Here is a 24,911-nt window from a genome sequence, read left to right as displayed (position 1 = left end):
TTCTCAAGACACCTGACATGGTAACAAGGAGATCATCTCCTGGCTCACAAAGGCAGAAAACCTCTCTGCTGCTGAAAGGAGGAGCTGCCTCGAACACAAAGAGTCACAAACAGAAAGAAACACCAGCCACAGGGGCTTCCCTAGGCATTTGTTACAAATCAGAGATTGTAAATGCTGTCTTACTAGGGTCATCACCAATCGACTTTTAGGAATCATCTAGATCATTGATATTCCAAAACCAGAAGAAATCTCTCTCTGACACAGGAGCAAAGCATGGTGTCCTCATGGAGATTAGCTCAGGTAACACAGTGGTGATCACCACAGACAAGATTTTCAGTTGTGCGTAGGCTGGCCCATGGCTGCTGCAAGGCATGAGCTTTCCACCCCCAAAGGTAGGGGTTCAGGTAGCAGCTGCTCTCAGCACAGGGGCTTGCTCTATCCCTGTGAAGGAGCACAGCAGTCTCACTGACTTGCACTTAGGGGGCATCATCCACCACTGGCAAAAAAAAACAAAAAACAAAAAACCAAAAAACAACAGCTTAGCCACCACTTTGCAGCCTCAACATGAAAATCTGTGCATCTATAGCTTTTTGAAAGGAGGCATCAGAAACATAGTTCAAATGAGAGTTCCTCACCAGAAGGGGATCACAATGTTACTCTCACAGGGCATGTCCTGCTGCAGCTGCTGATGGATTGTTTCCCACATCATCTTCCTGCAGAAGGAAGGCATGTGATTCTGCACAGAAATACATGCCACTGAATAGGAATCACAGAATCACAGAATGGTTGAGGTTGGAAGGGACCTCTGGAGATCACCTAGTCCAACCCCTCATGCTTAAGCAGGGTCACCAAGAGCACGTTGTCCAGGATTGTATCCAGAGGGCTTTTGAATATCTCCAAGGAAGGAGACTCCACAACCTCTTTGGGCAACCTGTTCCAGTGCTCTGTCACCCTCACAGGAAAGAAGTTTTTAGTCATGTTTAGATGGAACTTCCTGTGTTTCAGTTTGTGCCCGTTGCCTCTTGCCCTATCACTGGGCACCACTGAGTCGGGCCCCCATCCTCTCTACACCATCCCTTCAGATACTTACATGCATTAATAAGTCTTCTCTTCTCCAGGCTGAACAGGCGCAGCTCTCTCAGCCTTTCCTCATAGGAGAGATGCTCCAGTCCCCTAAGCATCTTTGTAGCCCTTTGCTGGACTTACTTCAGTAGTGCCATGTCTCTCTTGTAGTGGGGAGCCCAGAACTGGACACGGTACTCCACACGTGGCCTCACCAGGGCTGAGTAGAGTGAAGGATCACCTCCCTCGACCTGTTGGCAACACTCTTCCTAATGCACCCCAGGATACCATTGGTCTTCTTGGCCACAAGGGCACATTGCTGCCTCATGGCCAATTTGCTGTCCACCAGCACTCCTAGGTGCTTCTCCACAGAGCTGCTTTCCAGCAGGTCAGCCCCCAGCCTGTCCTGGTGCATGGGGTTATTCCTGCCTAGGTGCAGGACCCTGCACTTGCCTTTGTTGAACTTCATGAGGTTCCCCTCCGCCCAGCTCTCCAGCCTGTCCAGGTCTCTCTGAATGGCAGCACAGCCCTCCTGTACTGCATTTCACTGAAAGCCAGAGAAATTGAAGTCCCCCCATAAGAACCAGGGCCTGTGATGCACAGACTTCCTCAAGCTGCTTAAAGAAGATTGCGTCAACCTCCTCACCCTGATCGGGTGGTGTGTAAGTCCCATCACAAAGTCACCCTTCCTCTGATGCCCTCCCACAAGCTCTCACTCAGCCCCTTGTATATCCCATGGAAGAGTTCCTTACATCCCAGTTGCCCCTTCACACAAAGGCCATCCCCCTCTCTCCATCTTCCTTTCCAGTCTCCCCTGAAGAACTTCTACCTTGCCATCACAGCCCTGCAGTCATTCGAGTGATACCATCACTTCTCAGGTATTCCGACAATGTGGCAGTCCTGAGAGAGCTGGTGCATCTCCATCACCTCCTGTCTGTGCCCCAGGCTGCATGCACTTGTGTATATTTGGGCTGCAGAGCATCAGCTGTGGTGCAGAGTGCAGACTGGTCATGGTGAAACCTGTTAGCAAGAGCCAAGGACACCATGTGTGCAATGGCCCCACTTCAGAGCAGAGACATGCTGGTGGAGATAGCAGGTGCCAATGTAATGGAGAAATGAGGTTCCCGCTAAGAGAGCATACTGTGCAGCACCTAAGGCCAGGGAGAAACAGAGCAGGCCTGTGCAGTCCTGGCAGGAGAGGTGTTTGCTGCCTGAGCCGACACTGCAGCACCTTGGGGCTGGCGATGGAGGTGAACTACTCTCCTGGAAGGACAAGTTGCCACTGAAAAGTCCCTGAGCCTGTGATCTAGCTCCTCAGCGGACGTCATGGACATTTATGGAACAGCAAATCCTGGATGCCATTTCAAGGCACACGAAGGACTGAAGAAGGTGATCAGGAGTAGTCAGCATGGATTCACCAAGGGCAAATAATACTCAGCGAACCTGATAGCCTCCTCTGATGGGGAGAGGAGTGGATGTTGTCTCCCTTGACTTCAGCAAGGCTTTCGATACTGTCTCCCATAACATCCTCACAGGCAAGCTCGGGAAGTGTGGGCTAGATGAGTGGAGAGTGAATTGGTGGGTTGAGAACTGGCTGAAAGGCGGAGCTCAGAGGGTTGAGCTCAGTGGTGCAGAGTCTAGTTGGAGACCAGTAGCTAGCGGTGTCTCCCAGGGGTCAGTACTGGGTCCAGTCTTGTTCAGTGTATTCATCAGTGACCTTGATGAAGGCACAGAGTGCACCCTCAGCAAGTTTGCTGATGATACCAGACTGGGAGGAGAGGCTGATACCCCAGAGGGCTGTACTTCCATTCAGAGGGTCCTGGACAGCCTGGAGAGAGGGGCAGAGGGGAACCTCATGATGTTAAACAATAGCAAGCTCAGGGTCCTGCACCTGGGGAGGAATAACCCCATGCACCAGGACAGGCTGGGGGCTGACCTGCTGGAAAGCAGCTCTGTGGAGAAGGACCTGGGAGTGCTGGTGGACACCAAGTTAAGCATGAGGCAGCACTGTGCCCTTGTGGCCAATAAGGCCAATGGTATCCTGGGGTGCATTAGGCAGAGTGTTGGCAGCAGGTCAAGGGAGGTGATCCTTCACTCTACTCAGCCCTGGTGAGGCCACATCTGGAGTACTGCGTCCAGTTCTGGGCTCCCCACTACAAGGGAGACATGGCACTACTGGAGTCAGTCCAGCGTAGGGCTACAAAGATGCTTAGGGGACTGGAGCATCTCTCTTATGAGGAAAGACTGAGAGAGCTGGGCCTATTTAGCCAGCAGAAGAGATGACTGAGAGGGGATTTTACCAATGTGTATAAGTATCTGAAGGGAGGGTGTAAAGAGGATTTGGCCAGACTTTTTTCAGTGGTGCCCAGCAACAGGCCAAGATGCAATGGGCCCAAACTGAAACACAGGAAGTTCCATCTGAACATGAGGAAAAACTTCTTTCCTGTGAGGGTGACAGAGTCCTGGCACAGATTTCCCAGACAGGTTGTGGAGTCTCCTTCACTGAAAATCTTCAAAAGCCCTCTGGACACAATCCTGTGCAATGTGCTGTAGGTGACCCTGCTTGAGCATGGGGATTGGACTAGATGATCGCCAGAGGTCCCTTCCAACCTCAACCATTCTGCCATTCTGTGTGTGAGTCTGTGTCTGTGTGTGGGCAACTGGCTCCCACCTTCCATCTCCAGTGATTATAATGGGACCGTAGGCCACGAGGTCACATTTAGACATCTGTTGCACACACTTCAGCTTTGGCAAGAGCAATGCTACCTGCTGTGAGTTGGTGGAGTGCACAAGAGGGATCTGAATCCCCCTCCACCCCAGGGGCTTCTAACCTGGCATGAGATGCCCAGATTGACTCATCTGAAGTAATACCTGAAGAATGGGCAAATGAACTCCCTCCTTGTCCCCATCTAGGTTTCCTACACAGTTAAGAGACGGGAATAGTGGCTGCCAGAGTGGGATATTCCCACCTTTCTTAGATAACCATCCTCTGATGAGACAAATTCTAATGCTGCAGTCAGGCTGTCCTTGTTTTTCAGAGAGAGACCATAGGTGATTGTTTTAGCCTGCTTCAATGAATATTTTGCAGGAGGAGGGAGCAAAAGGACAAATAAAGTCACGCCTCCAGCTGTGCCACTCTTCCCGAGCAGGGCCAGGCTCCTGGGATGGAGGCAGCTCCTGGCAACCTGGCAGCACTGCCAAGAGACAGCTGTGTGCAGGAGCAGCTCCTCCGCAAAGAGCAGCAGGGCTCCGGGCACTTCCTACAGGTGCCAACATGAGACAAGCAAGATGAGCGAGACAAGTGAGACAGAAAGAAGTTAAAGATGTTCAGGGCTGGGAGGATGGCTGAGAGCTCAGTGGTGGAGAAATCTTCATAGCCCCTAACACAGTAAGTGTCTCCCTGCAGCGCAATGCCCACGAGGTACCTGGAGGAGTCCCCCAAAGCTACCACATCCCTTGGCCAATAGGATCTGTCAGGATGGCTCTCCCCATTTTCCTTGTGTGGAGCAGGAGGTGCTTTAGAGCAGCGATTCCCTGCCACACCGTCACAGGCACAGGGATGCTGCAGGGGAGTGCAGCTGGCGTTTGCACAAAGATCTGCCCAGGGCTGTGATACAGAGCCGTGTCCCTGTACCCGAGGGTGCTGTGTGCCTGGGGCAGTGACTCTGTCGCCTGCGAGGGTCAGCACTCAGCCTGCCTGGGGAACTCCCCTTGGCACTGTGGGGAGAAGCTGTGGCTGGAAGGAGAGACCCCCTGCAGGGCAGGTTCATTCTCCATTTGAGAGGGTGCTGCATGGGTCAGGGCTGTCACAGCTCCTGCTCACTTCCAGGACATTTCTGGAGGGTCCATTTCAAAAGGAAGGTCAAGGCCAGAGATACCTGAAAGCGATGGAGCTTTATTGAGTCTATGCTTTCAGGTTTGTTCTCTTTGGGTGGGGTGCAGTGTTACTGATTGGTCAGGTTGAGACAGGGGACTGGGACTCCAAAACAGCGACACTGAGAGAGCAACAGTTGTGGGCAGAACTCAGGAAATCCCTTCAACCACCCCTCAGCCTACAGACAGAAGCAGCATCACCTTCCCAGCCTCAGCAAGGTTTGTCTCACCTGCTCCTTAGCTCCTGCAAACTCAGCCCAGGGGTCCCTGGGCAGTGCCCTGCTGCTGGGAGATATCTGCAGGGCAGAGCTGAGCGCCCATCGGGTGGGACGGGGTCTGTGAGCACTGACAGGGGAGAGACGTGGGGACAGAGAAACAGCTCCCTGCAGGGACAGCTGCAGGCAGCAGAGTCATGCTCAAAGCGTGAGAGGAAACTACAAAATCCAATGCCTCCTCTCCTCTCCCACCCAGCACAACCCTCTGCCCTCCAGGCTGTGGGTCTGTGGCATGAGTCGTTTCCTTGGCAGCTGGACTTCCAGGAGAGGAGAAACTCCGCAGTGCCCCCTGTCTCTCCCTGTCCCTTCCTCCTTCAGCAGAAATATCATGGTATTGCTCTGTGTTTCCCACTTCTTCATGCTGCTCTTGTTCTTGCCCTGGGACTCTCTGGGCAGGGGGGGTTCAGATGCAGTTCAGACACTGACCCTGAGGATCCTGCCATGCAGATGTGTCCTTGACACTGAGGTGCCCAAGTCCCCCTCTAACCTGTGCAGCTCTGAGCAATGCAGTGGGGGGGACTGGGAATGAGCCAATACTCTCTTCAGGACACCCCATCCTTAAAACATTCAACCATTTCTCTGGGATGTCTGGCTGGGCTGCAAGCTGTCCTCCAGAAGGGCACAGCTTTCCCATTGCATTGTGGTATTATCTCCATGCCCCATGAAGAAGCCACCTAGCTACTGAGGCCACGGAAATGCTGCTGGGAGGCTGGATGTGGGCAGCTGGAATGATCCCGATGGGTTCCTGGCTAGAAGGGGAGTGCTGAGACCCCCCTCAGATGCTCTGGGAATGGGTGTTGATCTATGCTTTGAAACTAGATTCCTCTGCTCTCAGTGGTGTCATTTCTTTCTAGGGTAACGTGAGTGCAATTGTCCTGCACCTCAGAGGTGTGAGCACAGGGCAGCTGTGAACAAGGTGGATAGACAGGGCAGCTCTCCTCCCTCTGCACTAAAGCCCTAGTGAATCGTTTTGCCTCTCAGGAGTCACAGTGGTTCACTCAGGGTACAGGAGCAATGCTGAGGATTTCTGTCTCCTCACAGCAAACTTGGCCAGCACAAAACAGAACTCAAGTCATGGAGCTCAGTGACCGTTCTGCTGAGATGGGGAGAGAGAAAGTGTTTGTTGCGGGAGAGGGGGGTTATGAGAAAGTTGTTCTCACAGCAGCGTGTCCTAACTTGTCTACATGTCTTCTTCCTTGAACAGTCCCCCTGTGCCCCAAGAGAATAAATGTCCAACAGCAGCTCCCCCACCGAGTTCCTCCTCCTGGCATTCACAGACACGCGGGAGCTGCAGCTCTTGCACTTTGCGCTCTTCCTGGGCATCTACCTGGCTGCCCTCCTGGGTAACGGCCTCATCATCACAGCCGTAGTCTGCGACCACCGCCTCCACACCCCCATGTACTTCTTCCTCCTCAATCTCTCTGTCCTGGACCTTGGCTTCATCTCCACCACTGTCCCCAAATCCATGGCCAATTCCCTGAGGGACACCAGGGCCATTTCCTACTTGGGATGTGCTGCCCAGGTCCTTTTCCTCATTTTCTCTCTTTCAGCAGAATGTACTCTTCTCACTGTCATGGCCTATGACCGCTTTGTTGCCATCTGCAAGCCCCTGCACTATGAGACCCTCATGAGCAGCAGAGCTTGTGTCAAAATGGCAGCAGCTGCCTGGGCCAGTGCTTTTCTCAGTGCTGTCGTGCACACTGCTAATACATTTTCAATACCACTCTGCCAAGGCAATGTTGTGGAACAGTTCTTCTGTGAACTTCCCCATCTCCTCAAGCTCTCCTGCTCAGACGCCTACCTCAAGGAAGTTGCTGTTATTGTATTTAATCTTTGTTTAGCCTTTGGGTGTTTCGTTTTCATTGTGCTGTCCTATGTGCAGATCTTCACTGCTGTGCTGAGGATGCCCTCTGAGCAGGGACGGCACAAAGCCTTTTCCATGTGCCTCCCTCACCTGGCTGTGGTCTCCCTTTCTGTCAGCACTGTCATGATTGCCTGCCTGAAGCCTCCCTCCATCTCCTCCCCAGTTCTGGATCTGGTGGTGGCTGTTCTGTATGCGGTGGTGCCTCCAGTAGTGAACCCCCTCATCTACAGCTTGAGGAACAAAGAGCTCAAGGATGCGCTGAGAAAATTGGTTCAGTGGGTACAATGTCAGCACCAGTAACTGTCCTGTGTGCATCTACTCCTCCTTCCCAGGGTAGCTGGCATCAAGGCTAGGTGGTGTTCAGTTCTTGCTTCCTTGCTTTTCTCTGTTACATTCGCATTAAAAGAAAAAATGTTCTGGCTCATGCCACTTGTCCTCAGGAATCTCTCACTTGAATCTGACCCAGAGACCTTGTTGAAGCAGGAAGACAGGCTTCTCCCTTCACCTCATAACCTTCACCTCATAACCTGCTAGTCTGAGCTCACTCAGATGCTCTCAGGGCAAAGCGGAGAGATTCCCTCTGTAGTGCCTCTTTTGGCGATGACACCAAGGGAGTTCAGGGGTACACAGTCAGACTGAGATGAGTAAAGATGGGGTGAGACCATGGGTCCCATGTCCACTAGGAAAATTAAGCTCCCCTGGCCACAGTCAGGCTGTGATCTCACACTCATCTCCTGCGAGGGTGGCAGCCAGGTGTCACTATGGGCTGCTCCCTTCCCTCTACAGTGCTCCCATGCTCACAGGGGAGTGGGAGTGGAGGGGAGGAGAGTCTGGATGCAGCCTGTGGGGACAGACCCTCTGCTCTTCAGGACCATCCCCTCATTGCTACAGCAGGCATTTCCTGGCTGCAGCCTTCGCATGGGGGCTGCAGCTTTCCTGCAGGCACTTCCACTCACAGCAGCAGGACTTTCTCTTTTCAGGGCTGTTCTCATTTCCACACTGTCCTGTTGTGCTCTGGTGTGTGTATACAGCCCAAGAGTTCTCACAGCGTGGTGGTGTTAGGGTTGTGGTTCCATGTGCATTCCTGTGAGTACAGGCAGGAGCAGGTAATGGGCACCTTTAAAACACAAGGGGATCTCCTCATAGGCATGCCTGAAGTCTGGCCTTTCTTCAGAAGATGGAGTCAAAAATATGCCCAAGGGATTACACCATAAAAAGGCCTGCTGCTCTGCCTGTGAACTCCATGGACTCCAGAGGATAAGCTCAGAGTCCCAGTGTGATCTGTTAGGGACCACAGTCTGGATCCAGGGCTTATTTCTCGGTGAGCAGTGCCAGCGGAGATGGTGAATGGTCTCTGAAATGCCTGCCCCAGGGGTGTCCCACAGGTGACAGTGCTGATGACAGATGCCCATCCTGCTGGAGGGGAATCTGAGCCCCCAGGAGAGCTCAGAGGATCTCCGGGGACAGCATGTGCCTGGGAGTGGGCAGTGAGTGGAGCCTCACAAAGTGAGGGACAATCCGTGGTGGAGTCACCAGAAGGTAAAGGACTAGTTGCATGTATGCATAGGGAAATGAGGTCTCTGCAAACCCTGGAGAGGCAGTGGGGGCCCAGGAGGCCCGGGGAAGGGAGACTGCAGAGTGATTCATGCACCCTTTGCGAAACACCACAGGCTGGAGCTAGTGCACACCAAAACACATCTCCTGCCATTGTAAATGGCCTGAGGTCACTCTGAGCACCATGCATGAGCACAGACAAGTGTCTGCTGTATTGGTGGTGTTGAGCCAGGCCTTCTTCCTGCCTGAACCGGCACGGCCAGGGCAAAGCCAGGAGTCACCGCATGCCCAACAGCCCACTCACTCTGCAGAGCAGCACTGGCAACCTGGGGCCTTGTGGGGAGCACAGGGGAGGGGTGCAGGAATGGCCGTGCAGGCTAGCATGGACACACTCAGCTGTGGAAGGGCTCTCTGGGGAGCAGGGACGCCCCAGGAAAACAGCAGGGCCACATTCGGAGAGGGAGAATGAGAATGAGAAGCAGGTTTCTCTGAGCATCAGCTTGAGGCTGGCTGGGGCAGCAGGAGGTGCTGGAGGGGCTGCAGGGCCAGGGCTCTCATGCTGTCCTGGGGAGCTGGGTGGGCACGGAGTGGCTGCAGGCAGACAGGGAGGGGGATCTTCTGGGCACAAGAGCAGGGGAGACACAGAGTGACTGGCATCATTGTGGGGCCTCCTCCCCTTTGCCAGAGAGCTGCTCCCCTTGTCCTTGGGCCTTGCCAGAGTCCTGCTGTGGACATGCAGAGTCTGGGGGATCTGAGCACCCGGCCCCTGCCCAGCCCGGGCTGGGCACCACGACGAGTGTTAGCAGAGCGCTGTACTGCAGGATCTGCCAGGGTCTGGCCCAGAAGAGAGACCATGCAAGGCTGGCCTTTAGTTGGTTCACTGCCAGAGTGCAGCAAACAGAGGCAGTGAACACAGGCAGCAAACACAGGCATCAATTTGCACAGCAGTTCGCAAGAAGGCACCTTTGTTTCCAATCCCTGCAGTGTACGCCTCCTCAAGTATGGTCATGACATGCCGCAGAGCACATTCCCCAGTAGCCGTTGGAATAGCTGCGTCTTCTGTGTCAGAGGCTTGGACCCAGACAAACCTTCTGACAGTGGATGCAGCTCTACAGGTCTTGGGCTGCAGGGAGTGCTTGGGGCCTCTCCAGGTGGCCTGGGCTGACAGTCAGCTCTCCTGCAGGAGGTGTGCTGCTGTTGATGAGCTGTGTCATCAGGTAAGGGAGTTACGGGAGGAGGTCTGTAGGCTGCATAGCATCCGAGAAAATGAGCAAGAGGTAGACAGGGTATTCTCAGAGACTGTACAGCTCCAGGAGTCCCAACCCCCCACAACAGTGGAGTTGCTGGAGGGCTCTGTGCCGTGTGAAATTGTACCTAACACTGTAGAAGGCATCTGGAAACTGGTCACTTCTCGTAGGACGAAAAAGGCTCCTACTCCTTTCGAAGACTTGCAGCTGAAGAACAGGTGTGGTGCCCTCCAGGATGAGGAGGAGGAGATGGGCATAGCTTCAAGGGAAGTAATTGAGACAACAGACCCTGCACCCTGTGGGAACGCCCGGAAGAAGTGGCGAGTGATTGTTGTGGGTGACTCCCTGCTGCAGGGGACGGAGGCACATATCTGCCGACCTGACCTCTTATCTAGAGAGGTTTGTTGCCTGCCAGGGGCTCGAATATGAGATGTCATGGAAAGACTGCCAAGGCTTGTCCACTCGTCACACTATTACCCCCTGCTGCTCTTCCATGCGGGCACTAATGATACCAAGGGCAAATTGGAAACCATCAGACAGGATTTCAGAGCTCTGGGGATGGTGGTCAAGGGTCTGGGAGCCCAGGTCATCTTCTCAATCCTGCCAGGGAGGGGAATGGATGAGAGGAGGAGAAGATGGATTTTTCCAAGTTAACAACTGGCTGTGTTGCTGATGTTGGCAACAGGGGGGTTGGTTTCTACAACCATGGGACCCTGTTGGAAGATCGACAACTGATGGGGAGAGATGGGAGCCACCTCACGAGGCGGGGCACGCGTGTCTTTCTTTGCCAACAGGTTGACCAACCTGGTAAGGAGGGCTCTAAACTAGGAAAGATGGGGGAAGGGGAGAGTTATACTGCCAGGGTAGCTGGCAAAATGTGCCTCAAGTCAGGATGCCTCCAGCAGGTGCATGCAGCCGGGGAAGTGTGCATGGGATGTGGCTATGGAGGATCCTCTTGTATCCCTCCTGGGAAACCTGCATGCTCGATCACCTCTCTCAAATGCCTGTACAACAATGCACGCAGCATGGGGAACAAACAGGAAGAACTAGAGATCTGTGTGCGGTCTCAGGGCCATGATCTCATTGCCATTACAGAGACATGGTGGGATAGCTGGCATGACTGGAGTGCTGTCATGCATGGCTATGTGCTTTTAAGGAAAGACAGGCCAGGAAAGCGAGGTGGTGGAGTTGCTCTTTCTGTGAGAGAGCAACTGGACTGTATTGAGCTGTGCCTAAGGGGTGGATGAAGAGCGAGTTGAGAGCTTATGGGTAAGGATTAAAGGGCAGGCTAGCATGGGTGACACTGTTGTGGGTGTTTACAACAGGCCACCTGATGAGGAAGAGGAAGTCGATGAGGCCTTCTACAGACAGCTGGAAGTAGCCTCACGATCCCAGGCCCTGGTTCTCATGGGGGACTTCAACCACCCTGATATCTGCTGGAGAGACAACACAGCTAGGCACAAAAAGTCCCGGAGGTTCCTGCAGAGCAGTGATGATAACTTTTTGACACAGGTGGTGGAGGAGCCAAAAAGGAGAGGTGTGCTGGTGGACCTTGTTCTAACAAACAAGGAAGGGCTGGTTGGAGATGGGAAGGTCGAGGGCAGCCTTGGCTGCAGTGACCATGAGATGGTGGAGTTCAGAATCTTGTGAGGAGGAGACAGGGCACTAAGTAGGATCGCAATCCTGGACTTCAGGGAGGAAACTTTGGCGTCTTCAGGGACCTACTTGGAGGAATCCCATGGGTTAGGGCCCTAGAAGGAAGGGGCGTTCAAGAGAGCTGGTTGATACTCAAGCATCACTTCCTCCAGGCTCAAGAGCGGTGCATCCCTATGAGAAGGAAGTCAAGCAAAGGAGGCAGGAGACCTGCATGGATGAGCAAGGAGCTCCTGGCAAAAGTCAACCAGAAGAAGGAAGTATACAGAAAATGGAAAGGGGGACGGGCCACTTGGGAGGAATATAGGAACGTTGTCAGAGTATGCAGGGATGCGATGAGGAAGGCTAAGGTCCGTTTGGAATTAAATCTGGCGAGAGATGTCAAGGACAGCAAGAAGGGCTTCTTCAAATACATCAGTAGCAAAAGGAAGACTAGGGAAAATGTGGGCCCGCTGCTGAATGGGGTGGGTGCCCTGGTGACGAAGGATGCAGAGAAGGCAGAGTTACTGAATGCCTTCTTTGCTTCAGTCTTTACTGCTCAGGCCAGCCCTCAGGAACCCCAGACCCTGGAGGCAAGAGAGAAAGTCTGGAGAAACGAAGACTTTCCCTTGGTGGAGGAGGATTGGGTTAGAGATCATTAAAGCAAACTTGATACCCACAAATCCATGGCCCCAATGGGATGCACCCACAAGTGCTGAGGGAGATGGCGGATGTCATTGCTAGGCCACTCTCCATCATCTTTGAAAGGTCATGGAGAGCAGGAGAGGTGCCTGAAGACTGGAAGAAAGCCAGTGTCACTGCAGACTTCAAAAAGGGCAAGAAGGCAGACACAGGAAACTACAGACCAGTCAGCCTCACCTCCATCCCTGGAAAGGTGATGCAGCAGCTCATGCAGGATGTCATCTCTAAGCATGTGGAGGAAAAGAAGGTGATCAGGAGTAGTCAGCATGGATTCACCAAGGGGAAATATTACTCAACGAACCTGTAAGGCTCCTCTGATGGGATGACCATCTAGGCAGATGAGGGGAGAGCAGTGGATGTTGTCTCCCTTGACTTCAGCAAGGCTTTTGACACTGTCTCCCATAACATCCTCATAGGCAAGCTCAGGAAGTATGGGCTAGATGAGTGGAGAGTGAATTGGTGGATTGAGAACTGGCTGAAAGGCGGAGCTCAGAGGGTTGTGCTCAGTGGTGCAGAGTCTAGTTGGAGGCCTGTAACTAATGGTGTCCCCCAGGAGTCAATACTGGGTCCAGTATTGTTCAGCTTATTCATCAGTGACCTGGATGAAGGCACAGAGTGCACCCTCAGCAAGTTTGCTGATGATACAAACCTGGGAGGAGGGGCCAATATACCAGAGAGCTGTGCTGCCATTCAGAGGGAGCTGGACAGGCGGGAGAGGTGGGCAGAGGGGAACCTCCTGAAGTTCAACAAAGGCAAGTGCAGGGTCCTGCACCTAGGGAGGAATAACCCCATGCACCAGCACAGGCCAGGGGCTGACCTGCTGGAAAGCAGCTCTGTGGAGAAGCACCTGGGAGTGCTGGTGGACAACAAGTTAACCATGAGGCAGCACTATGCACTTGTGGCCAAGAAGGCCAATGGTATCCTGGGGTGCGTTAGGAAGAGTGTTGGCAGCAGGTCAAGGGAGGTGATCCTTCACTCTACTCAGCCCTGGTGAGGCCACACCTGGAGTACTGTGTCCACTTCTGGGCTCCCGACTACAAGGGAGACATGGCACTACTGGAGTCAGTCCAGCGTAGGGCTGCAAAGATGATTAGGGGACTGGAGCATCTCTCGTATGAGGAAAGGCTGAGAGAGGTGGGCCTGTTTAGCCTGGAGAAGACAAGACTGAGACGGAATCTTATCAATATGTGTAAGTATCTGAAGGGAGGGTGTAGAGAGGATTTGGCCAGACTCTTTTCAGTGGTGCCCAGCGACAGGATGTGATGCAATGGGCACAAACTGAAACACAGGAAGTTCTATCAGAATATGAGGAAAACCTTCTTCACTGTGAGGATGACAGAGCGCTGGCACAGGTTGCCCAGAGAGGTTGTGGAGTCTCCTTCTCTGGAGATATTCAAAACCCGCCTGGACGCGATTCTGTGCAATGTGCTGTAGGTGACCCTGCTTGAGCAGGGGGGTTGGACTTAGATGATCTCCAGAGGTCCCTTCCAACCTCAACCATTCTGTGATTCTGTGATTCTGTAATTCTTAATGTTGGACTCAGTCTCTCTTTCCTCTTTAGAGAAGAACAGGGAACAACCTGGGCTCTTCTCTTCTGCACCTTCCATGTCCTGGTGCCTTTCCCAGGAGGCCTGCATTTGCCTGGTAAGCGCACTGGTGTGTGCTCCCACACTGCCCATTCTCATACAGTAGCCGAATGGCAGCATTTTTACTCTCCTATGGCTGTATCTTGTGATTTGTGCCTTCATGGACAAACTCCCAGACAGATGTGACCCTCTTCCCCCACTCCCTCCCCCAGCACAGACTTGTATGCTGGCACAAATGCTCGTCCAGCTACAGCCATCTTGTGCTGTGAATAAAGTCTGGGAAGCCTTTTCCCACAGGGTTTCTCTGCATCAGGTCAATCTCAAGAGAAGGACTAGTGCAGGCAATGCTAGTGAAGCCAGGCAGAGTCGGAGAGAAACCCATCCAACTGTTCTCAGAGTTACAGATCTGCCAGGATGGGAAGGGGGTGCTGGAGTTCTCCATTGCAGCCCCTGCTGCAAATGTAGCCATCCAGATCAGGTTTCCCAGGGTCTGGCAAGTGACTGTCTCCAAGGCTGGATGCCCCCATGACTCTGGGCCCCTGGCCCAGTGTTGGACCACCCTCAGGTTACAGAGATTTTTTCCTTTCTCTGGTGCATGGGAATTTCCCCAGCTGCAGTTTGAGCTGTTGCCCCTCGTCCTGTCCCCAGGCACCCCTGGGAAGGGTCTGGCTCCATCCTCCCCCCACCCTCCCCTTAGGCAGCTGCAGGCAGCAGCAAGATCCCCCTGCACCTTCTCTTCTTCTGGCTGAACATAGTCTGTGCCCTTGGCCTTGCCTCATACATCCTGTGCTCCAGCTCCCAAACAGCTTGGGGGCCTCCACTGGGCTTGCGCCAATGCATCCAGTTCTGTGTGAGGCTGGGGAGCTCAAACTGGACCTCGTGCCCAGACATGGTCTCTCCTGTGCCAAGCCAAGGGGAGGAATACCTTCCCTCACCCTGCCACCTGCACTCTGTTAACACAACTGGAGTGTGGGGCTGGCCTTGCTGCCCAGGCATGCTGCTGACTCCAGCTCCCCCCATGGGGGACTGCCAGGACATGGTCATGGGGTCCCCATGGCAACCACAAGGGCTTTGTGATGGGAGTGACATCATGCCCTGAAGGCCACTGTGATGGTTGGGGTCGCCATGGTGACCGTGTCCTTGTCCTGGCCAGGACCGCTGAGTTCCCACTTTGAGGAGAGCGGCTGAGGCAGGAGGGAGAAGCTCCCCTAAGTGCCAGAATGGCAGGTCTCCTGCAGAGGATCCTGGGGATGGCCACGGAGCAGGAGGCAAATGGCCACTCTGGATGGAGGGAGCGGCTGGCAGTGGGGATGGATGGGAGTTCTATTTCCTGGCCTCTGGGGCAGAGCTGGGGCATGTAGATGCTCCAAGACCCCCATGGACATGGTGAGCTCAGCACTGAGAAGCAGAGGGCAGCTCTGAGCTGAGCTCAGCCCAGCCATGACCGGCCATGCGCTTGCCTTAGAAACAGAGCCAGGATTCCTGCCCTTCAGGGGCTGCTTGTGCAAACACACCTGCCTGCATCCCACCCCTCTTTCTCCCCATAGCTGGGCCACAGGCAGATGCTTGCAGTGATGCAGCACAGCCAGGCCCGGGTTTCATCCCACTGGGATGGGCTGCCTTTTCTCCCCAGCCCCAGGAGTTCACGGGCCTCTGGGAAGAGGAGACAAAAGGTACATGGCTGAACAGAGACAGTGGCAAAGCTTCCTCCAGCCTCCTCGAACCTGCCGATAACCAGACAGGCGGGGCCTGCAGAGACCAGGAGGTCCCCTGCACCCTTGCAGGCTGCCTGCCTGCTCTGCACAGAGAGTTCACACCTCAGATGTGTGACTCGCCTGAGAATCATCTGCCCCTTCCTCAAAGACACAAGGGCACCAGAGCATGCAACCCTCCAAGCCCAGGTTTGGTTTCCCATCCCTCAGCAGGCAATGAGGAGGCACAGCTCCCAGGGACTGGGAGCACCTGCAGCTCCCAGTGCCATCAGGACAGTCCTGAGGCTCCTGGATCTCTGGCCTCTGGCTCGGCAATATGGAGACTGTTCCCCAGGCTCTGCTGCCAGCGTGAACTGGCCTTGAAGAGCACAGTATTCCCACAGCTGCTTCTTGCTTGGCTTCTCCAAGGCTCCCCAGGTGCTTCTCCACTTCCCCAAATCCTTCTGCTTCTTTGCAGTCCCTTTCCCCCAAAGAAGGCCCCCAAAGACCACAGTCATCCAGCCCCCAGTCTGCCTCTGCTCCACCACTCTGCACCCAGCATCAGGGCCCAGTCCTGGCATCTCAAACACACTTGCATGCCCTTGGGATTGTCCTGTCAGCCCCATTCACCTCCTCCCCTGCCCCATGCAAACCAACAGGCAGCACCTCCAGGTTCCTGGGCAGAAATCTGCGCTTGGCCCATAGGGACCACAGCGAGGCCCAGCAGTGTGCCAGGGCATCCCTTGGAGCCTCCAAGAAAGCCTCCTGTGCCCATCGCTTGCCCTGCGATAATGAGCCCTCTCCCTGCCTGGCTGTTCAGAGCAGGACAGCAGCCACCTTCATGGGAGAGTGTGGCCATTGGGGCTGGCCTCAGGGGTACAGGACATTTGCCAGGTGGGATGGATGGAGCGCAGGGAGGGAAGGATCAGGCTCACTTGGCCTTTCTTGTTTGCTTCTCTTGCAGAAGGACAGGGTGGAAGAAAGGAACAGGGAAATTGAGCGCATCATGACAGCGCTTTTGAAGCAGGTCATATGGATCTTACACGCCCAGTTCCCTGTGAGTACACAGAGATCTTGAGAGCGAGTGCACAAGCATCGGCATGCTCAACACCTGTCTTCAGCAGCTGTGAGGAGCCTGGAAGATTCCCCTCACAAAGTACCCACAGGGTCATCCTTACAGCCCCAATCCAGCGACCCACATGGAGGACGCACATGGGAGAAGCCGCACTGGCCCCACACTTTTGCCCCACAAACACTTTTGCCCCCATTTTGTGGCAGGGAGGTGTGAATGCAGGACTCAAGCCAGATTTTCACATGGAGCACTCCAGAGCAGAGACATGTCCTTTCAGCCAAGCCTCTTATAAACGCACATCAACAGCAGATGTCAAATCAAACCCACATCTGGCTGGCAAGGAAAGCTTTTCCATGCTTCAGAAACCCTGCTCCTAGAGAAGGCGTGCCTCTAAAGGCCCTGAAACACCAAGGCCTCCCAGATGACCTCACCACTGACAATGCAGTGGTCACCCAGTTGGCAGAGGACGCTGTCCAAAACATTCTGGCGAGGGTGGAAGGTCTGGGAGCCTCTGTCTGCATTATAAAGAAGGCTCCTCCAGAGCTCAGGGAGAAACTGTCCTGCAGGGCTTTTTCAAGAGCATGGTCCCCTAAGCAATTCTAGGCAGAGCCTCTAAGGAAAAGAGGGTCAGTTGCTGCAGAGATTCCATCTTGTGGTTTGGAAGTGGAAGAACAAAAGCCCTCTCTTCTTGCTTCAACTTCCCTTCAACTAGCCAGGCGGGACATTTGTGCCCTGACCAGGGAAACTGAAGAGCGTGTCTGCTCCACGCCTGCAGTCAGGCCTCAGTCTTCCAGACAAGCACTGTGAAGGCCATGGATGTTGCAAGGACCTGTAAAGAGGAGAACTCTTCCCCTGATTAACCAGCAGCTTTCCGGGCACTCCTGCTCCTCCCCAGGAGCCAAGAGGGTGCCTAAAGGGGAGAACCAAGGTGGGCCAGCATACAAGGAGCAGGGCAAATGCTGGGTAACCTGCCCAACAGTGCCAAGGCTGCCACAGGCACCACCTGGAGTTGATTTGTCTGAAGTTTTCAAGGAAGTATGCAATGAGCTAAGGAGCAGGTTGCTCCCAGCTTCCAGAGACACCTGTGCCCAGCAGGCTGAGGCACAGCCCTTGGACACAAGGGCACACAGCAATGACTCTCTGCTAAGCGACTTCTCAGCATCCCAAAGCAGAGACCGGCAGCCTCCTGAGTGGCAAGTGTCCCCCACTGAGAAATTCATAAGCACCATCATGATGGAGCTTTCTCAAGGGCAAGGTGCTGCTCCCGACTGCGAGGAGTGCTTGGGTGCAGACAGCGATGCTCTTCCTCGGAGCATGGTTCAGTCGGTGTGTGCCCAGCTCCTAGCGCAATTTGGGTCCCAGCTAACAGAGCAGCTGTGCTTACAAAGGGAGTGCAGAACTCTCTGTGAGGCTGCAGCCAGGCTGGTGTGGAAGGGGATCTCTGGGGCCTGGCTCCAGACCTGCACACTTGCAGAAACATCACCCCAGCTGCGCACTGCAGCAGACAGTGTGGTGGAGGAAATGCACCAGGACCCTGCAGAGCCCTACAGCCCCTCCAAGCCTTCCCTGCCCAACACCAGCAACCTCTCCCTCTCCTCCCTCCTCATCAAAATGCTTTCACAGAAACTTGTGTCCCTTTTTTCCCACCAGGGACTTCAATGCTGAGACTGCTCCCTTGGTGAGGGATATAACTGGAAAATTATTGCCAACAGTGGAAGGGAGGACAGCAGACGACAGTGAAATGGGCCAGCCCAAGTCCACAACATCTTCCCCCAGTGAGTCTGCAGGACTTTCTCAGGGCATCCTCCATGAACCAGGCATGGCAGGGAGGGCTGAGAGCTGGGCACCTGCCCCACACAGCCCCGCACCGCCTGCCGCAGCCCTGCAGGACACAGTCTGGCGGCTGCTGGTGGCAGCCTTGAGCCGTGCTAGGCTGCAAGCCCAGGACCTGGTGGGCGGCCGTCCCAGCCAGACATGGGTGAAGCTGCATCAGAGCTCAGCGCGGCTGTGACGCAGGGGCTGTCTGCACACACAGTCAGCCTGGCTGCGTCAGCAAGCAGAGCCCAGGACCAGACCACAGAGCCTGACAAAACCATGAACCCTGTGGCTGACACCACGAATAGGGATGTCTTGTCACAGAGCAGATCTCAGCAAGACCTTGGCAGGGATGAAATGCACCCCAAGAGACACGTGCCTGAGGCAGCAGCACTTCCTGAGGAGCTCTCCAGGTGGCAGCAAGCAGGGCCTGCTAGCGACTGCCCCACAGCAGTGATCAGCACCCCTGGGGGCCCCAGCACTACTGGTGGGGCCATTGCCCCAGCTGCCTCAGGCATGGGGGCCAGGCTGGGGCCCCGGGCAAGGAAGGGTTCACGACAGCCAGATTTGAACATCGTCAGAGAGTCGGGGGCTTCTAAGAGTCCCCTGCTCTGCTCGCTCCCCAGCACTTGCAGAGCAGTTGCCGGAGAGGCAGCCAGCAATCCCAGCAGTGTGCTTCTTGCCCCACCAGTGCCCCTGGGAGCCAGCCCAGGGTCTTCTCCCTTAGCTGGAGGCCCTTGGCACCAGGTGAGCCTGGGGCACAAATTCAGCACTGACAACCAAACGGAGCCGGACACATGAGCCTGGGGTGTGCGCAGTGGGTGCAGAGAACTGCCCCCTCCCATGGACCACCAACCCTGCCTGCCCGTGGTGCCAAGCCAAGCCAAGCTCTCACCCTCAGCCCTTTGCCCCCTCCATTTTCTCCCATGGGGGAGAGGCCCAGGCCTCTCCCTTTCAGCCTGCTTGAGGTGACTGCACCCTGTGCACAAAGGCCTGATGTCCTCTCCATCCCCTGCCCTGCCATCTGCCCTGCGCATGGGTGCAGAGGGAGGAGGGAAGGGGCAGCCCAGCAGTCACCACATCATACAGCCAGCCAGCAAGGCCCTTTGTGCCATGCACCTGGCCAAATCCATTAGCCCCTGCCTGTCACAGCTTCCAGCCCAGCACCACTGTGAGGGATTCCCCCACGACACAGGGTGCCCGTTCAAGTACTTGCCACGCTAATAATGGTGGGAAGTTTTGTCTTCTCTCGGATGGGAATTTCCCTTGCTGCAGCTGGTGCTGCTGCCTCTTGTTTTGTCCCTGGGCACCTCTGGGAAGGGTCTGGCTCCATCCTCTCAACACCCTCCCTTTAGGCAGCCACAGACAGCAGTAAGATCCCTCTACACTTCCTCTTCTCCCAGCTGAACCGATCCAGTGCCCTTGGCCTCTCATCATGGGTCCTTTGCTCCGGCCATAACGTACTCGGGCACTCCACTGGACTAGCTACTGCATGTCACAGAATCACAGAATCACAGAATGGTTGAGGTTGGAAGGGACCTCTGGAGATCATCTAAGTCCAACCCCCCTGCTCAAGCAGGGTCACCTACAGCACATTGCACAGAATCGCGTCCAGGCGGGTTTTGAATATCTCCAGAGAAGGAGACTCCACAACCTCTCTGGGCAACCTGTGCCAGCGCTCTGTCATCCTCACAGTGAAGAAGGTTTTCCTCATATTCTGATAGAACTTCCTGTGTTTCAGTTTGTGCCCATTGCATCACATCCTGTCGCTGGGCACCACTGAAAAGAGTCTGGCCAAATCCTCTCTACACCCTCCCTTCAGATACTTACACATATTGATAAGATTCCGTCTCAGTCTTGTCTTCTCCAGGCTAAACAGGCCCACCTCTCTCAGCCTTTCCTCATACGAGAGATGCTCCAGTCCCCTAATCATCTTTGCAGCCCTACGCTGGACTGACTCCAGTAGTGCCATGTCTCCCTTGTAGTCGGGAGCCCAGAAGTGGACACAGTACTCCAGGTGTGGCCTCACCAGGGCTGAGTAGAGTGAAGGATCACCTCCCTTGACCTGCTGCCAACACTCTTCCTAACGCACCCCAGGATACCATTGGCCTTCTTGGCCACAAGTGCATAGTGCTGCCTCATGGTTAACTTGTTGTCCACCAGCACTCCCAGGTGCTTCTCCACAGAGCTGCTTTCCAGCAGGTCAGCCCCTGGCCTGTGCTGGTGCATGGGGTTATTCCTCCCTAGGTGCAGGACCCTGCACTTGCCTTTGTTGAACTTCAGGAGGTTCCCCTCTGCCCACCTCTCCCGCCTGTCCAGCTCCCTCTGAATGGCAGCACAGCTCTCTGGTATATTGGCCCCTCCTCCCAGGTTTGTATCATCAGCAAACTTGCTGAGGGTGCACTCTGTGCCTTCATCCAGGTCACTGATGAATAAGCTGAACAATACTGGACCCAGTATTGACTCCTGGGGGACACCATTAGTTACAGGCCTCCAACTAGACTCTGCACCACTGAGCACAACCCTCTGAGCTCCGCCTTTCAGCCAGTTCTCAATCCACCAATTCACTCTCCACTCATCTAGCCCATACTTCCTGAGCTTGCCTATGAGGATGTTATGGGAGACAGTGTCAAAAGCCTTGCTGAAGTCAAGGGAGACAACATCCACTGCTCTCCCCTCATCTGCCTAGATGGTCATCCCATCAGAGGAGCCTTACAGGTTCGTTGAGTAATATTTGCCCTTGATGAATCCATGCTGACTACTCCTGATCACCTTCTTTTCCTCCACATGCTTAGAGATGACATCCTGCATGAGCTGCTGCATCACCTTTCCAGGGATGGAGGTGAGGCTGACTGGTCTGTAGTTTCCTGTGTCTGCCTTCTTGCCCTTTTTGAAGTCTGCAGTGACACTGGCTTTCTTCCAGTCTTCAGGCACCTCTCCTGCTCTCCATGACCTTTCAAAGATGATGGAGAGTGGCCTAGCAATGACATCCGCCATCTCCCTCAGCACTTGTGGGTGCATCCCATTGGGGCCATGGATTTGTGGGTATCAAGTTTGCTTTAATGATCTCTAACCCAATCCTCCTCCACCAAGGGAAAGTCTTCGTTTCTCCAGACTTTCTCTCTTGCCTCCAGGGTCTGGGGTTCCTGAGGGCTGGCCTGAGCAGTAAAGACTGAAGCAAAGAAGGCATTCAGTAACTCTGCCTTCTCTGCGTCCTTCGTCACCAGGGCACCCACCCCATTCAGCACTGGGCCCACATTTTCCCTAGTCTTCCTTTTGCTACTGATGTATTTGAAGAAGCCCTTCTTGCTGTCCTTGACATCTCTCGCCAGATTTAATTCCAAACGGACCTTAGCCTTCCTCATCGCATCCCTGCATACTCTGACAACGTTCCTATATTCCTCCCAAGTGGCCCGTCCCCCTTTCCATTTTCTGTATACTTCCTTCTTCTGGTTGACTTTTGCCAGGAGCTCCTTGCTCATCCATGCAGGTCTCCTGCCTCCTTTGCTTGACTTCCTTCTCATAGGGATGCACCGCTCTTGAGCCTGGAGGAAGTGATGCTTGAGTATCAACCAGCTCTCTTGAACGCCCCTTCCTTCTAGGGCCCTAACCCATGGGATTCCTCCAAGTAGGTCCCTGAAGACGCCAAAGTTTCCTCCCTGAAGTCCAGGATTGCGATCCTACTTAGTGCCCTGTCTCCTCCTCACAAGATTCTGAACTCCACCATCTCATGGTCACTGCAGCCAAGGCTGCCCTCGACCTTCCCATCTCCAACCAGCCCTTCCTTGTTTGTTAGAACAAGGTCCACCAGCACACCTCTCCTTTTTGGCTCCTCCACCACCTGTGTCAAAAAGTTATCATCACTGCTCTGCAGGAACCTCCGGGACTTTTTGTGCCTAGCTGTGTTGTCTCTCCAGCAGATATCAGGGTGGTTGAAGTCCCCCATGAGAACCAGGGCCTGGGATCGTGAGGCTACTTCCAGCTGTCTGTAGAAGGCCTCATCGACTTCCTCTTCCTCATCAGGTGGCCTGTTGTAAACACCCACAACAGTGTCACCCATGCTAGCCTGCCCTTTAATCCTTACCCATAAGCTCTCAACTCGCTCTTCATCCACCCCTTAGGCACAGCTCAATACAGTCCAGTTGCTCTCTCACAGAAAGAGCAACTCCACCACCTCGCTTTCCTGGCCTGTCTTTCCTTAAAAGCACATAGCCATGCATGACAGCACTCCAGTCATGCCAGCTATCCCACCATGTCTCTGTAATGGCAATGAGATCATGGCCCTGAGACCGCACACAGATCTCTAGTTCTTCCTGTTTGTTCCCCATGCTGCGTGCATTGTTGTACAGGCATTTGAGAGAGGTGATCGAGCATGCAGGTTTCCCAGGAGGGATACAAGAGGATCCTCCATAGCCACATCCCATGCACACTTCCCCGGCTGCATGCACCTGCTGGAGGCATCCTGTCTTGAGGCACATTTTGCCAGCTACCCTGGCAGTATAACTCTCCCCTTCCCCCATCTTTCCTAGTTTAGAGCCCTCCTTACCAGGTTGGTCAACCTGTTGGCAAAGAAAGACACGCGTGCCCCGCCTCGTGAGGTGGCTCCCATCTCTCCCCATCAGTTGTCGATCTTCCAACAGGGTCCCATGGTTGTAGAAACCAACCCCCCTGTTGCCAACATCAGCAACACAGCCAGTTGTTAACTTGGAAAAATCCATCTTCTCCTCCTCTCATCCATTCCCCTCCCTGGCAGGATTGAGAAGATGACCTGGGCTCCCAGACCCTTGACCACCATCCCCAGAGCTCTGAAATCCTGTCTGATGGTTTCCAATTTGCCCTTGGTATCATTAGTGCCCGCATGGAAGAGCAGCAGGGGGTAATAGTGTGACGAGTGGACAAGCCTTGGCAGTCTTTCCATGACATCTCATATTCGAGCCCCTGGCAGGCAACAAACCTCTCTAGATAAGAGGTCAGGTCGGCAGATATGTGCCTCCATCCCCTGCAGCAGGGAGTCACCCACAACAATCACTCGCCACTTCTTCCGGGCGTTCCCACAGGGTGCAGGGTCTGTTGTCTCAATTACTTCCCTTGAAGCTATGCCCATCTCCTCCTCATCCTGGAGGGCACTACATCTGTTCTTCAGGTGCCAGTCTTTGGGAGGAGTAGGAGCCTTTCTCCTCCCACAAGCAGTGACCAGTTTCCAGCCTTCTTCTACGATGTTATGATGTACCGTTTCACATGGCACAGAGCCCTCTGGCAACTCCACTGCTGTGGGGGTTTGGGACTCCCGAAGCTGCACAGTCTCCGAGAATACCCTGTCTATCTCTTGCTCCGCTTCTCGGATGCTGCACAGCCTACTGACTTCCTCCTGTAACTCCCTTACCTGACGACACAACTCGTCAACAGCAGCACACCTCCTGCAGGAGAGCTGACTGCCAGCCCAGGCCTCCCGGAGAGGCCCCAAGCACTCCCTGCAGCCCAAGACCTGTAGAGCTGCATCTACTGTCAGAGGGTCAGTCTGGGTCCCAGCCTCTGACACAGCAACTCCAACAGCCACTGGGGAACGCGCTGTGCGGCATGTCACAACCATACTTGAGGAAACGTACGCCACAGGGAACAGAAACGAAGGTTCCTTCATGCGCCCTTCTGCGCAAACTGCTGCGCAAACTGCTGCATCTGTTCGCTGCCTCTGCAGCTGCCCGTGTGTGTGTGAGAGAGAGAGAATAAAGGCTCTCTAGAAACTAAATTACGACAAGTAGAGTTTTTCGACGACAACCAGGACATGCTGGGTGACGACTGGCTGGAAAGCAACTTTGCAGACAAGGACCTGGGGGTCCTGGAAGACAACATGGAGAAACACATGCCAGCAACGTGTCCTTGCGGCAAAGGCGGCCAGTGGTTTCTTGGGCTGAGGCAAAGGCGGCCAATGGTCCGCCAGAGGGCTCTGGGCCGTGTGAAACAGTACGTCATAACATCGTAGAAGAAGGCTGGCAACTGGTCACTGCTTGTGGGAGGAGAAAGGCTCCTACTCCTCCCGAAGACTTGCACCTGAAGAACAGGTCAATGCTCTGACAGCAGGGCAAGGGCTCTGTGCCTGCAGGCTTTGTGTCGGCAGGCTCTGTGCCTGCTATCTAATCAGATCCTCAGGCAGAAGGGACCTCAGAAGCACATCCTCCTGCTGTGAGCCAGATGCTTGCCTGTCATTTACTCCGACACACATGCCCTCACAAACACTATCCAAGCCATGTGCCTGCTGCTGGCCTATCACCTGCAGAGACAGGAGTGACCACAGAATCAACAACCTAGCCTTGTGCCTGTTGGTAGCCTGTCAGGCACACAGGCAGAAGTGATCTCACCATGAACATCCAAGCCATTTACCCGCTCTTATCCAAGCAGGTCATCAGGAAGAAGTAACCTCATGAGGACATTGCCAGGCCACACACCAGCTACTGGCCTGTGAGGGACTCTCAAGGAATTAACCTCACAAACACACATCTCAGCCATGGAATTGCTGCTGGCCTCTCGGACGCTGAGGTGG

The 24,911-nt window shown here is 54.4% G+C and overlaps 1 protein-coding gene across 1 annotated transcript; it reads left to right on the top strand.

Moving 5' to 3' along the window:
* Window positions 1–6,783: 6,783 nt before the first annotated feature.
* On the top strand, window positions 6,784–24,353 carry LOC136994003 (olfactory receptor 14A16-like). The gene is made up of 3 exons (XM_067310042.1): window positions 6,784–7,353; window positions 16,451–16,543; window positions 24,090–24,353. The coding sequence occupies exons 1-3, from the start codon at window positions 6,784–6,786 to the stop codon at window positions 24,351–24,353; spliced, it is 927 nt and encodes a 308-aa protein (XP_067166143.1).
* Window positions 24,354–24,911: the final 558 nt, after the last annotated feature.

Source organism: Apteryx mantelli, chromosome 23, assembly GCF_036417845.1.
Source record: "Apteryx mantelli isolate bAptMan1 chromosome 23, bAptMan1.hap1, whole genome shotgun sequence".
In the NCBI taxonomy this organism is placed as follows: domain Eukaryota; kingdom Metazoa; phylum Chordata; class Aves; order Apterygiformes; family Apterygidae; genus Apteryx; species Apteryx mantelli.
Note: the sequence above shows the minus strand (reverse complement) of the source record. Positions and strands in the feature narration are given on the sequence as shown.

Excerpts from the sequence above, each read along its gene's own strand:
- LOC136994003 (XM_067310042.1), top strand. The coding sequence starts at position 6,784 with ATGGCCTATGACCGCTTTGTTGCCATCTGCAAGCCCCTGCACTATGAG. Across the intron at positions 7,354-16,450 it reads TGAGAAAATTGGTTCAGTGG|AAGGACAGGGTGGAAGAAAG; the intron begins GTACAATGTCAG and ends CTTCTCTTGCAG. Across the intron at positions 16,544-24,089 it reads TCTTACACGCCCAGTTCCCT|AGAGAGAATAAAGGCTCTCT; the intron begins GTGAGTACACAG and ends TGTGTGTGAGAG.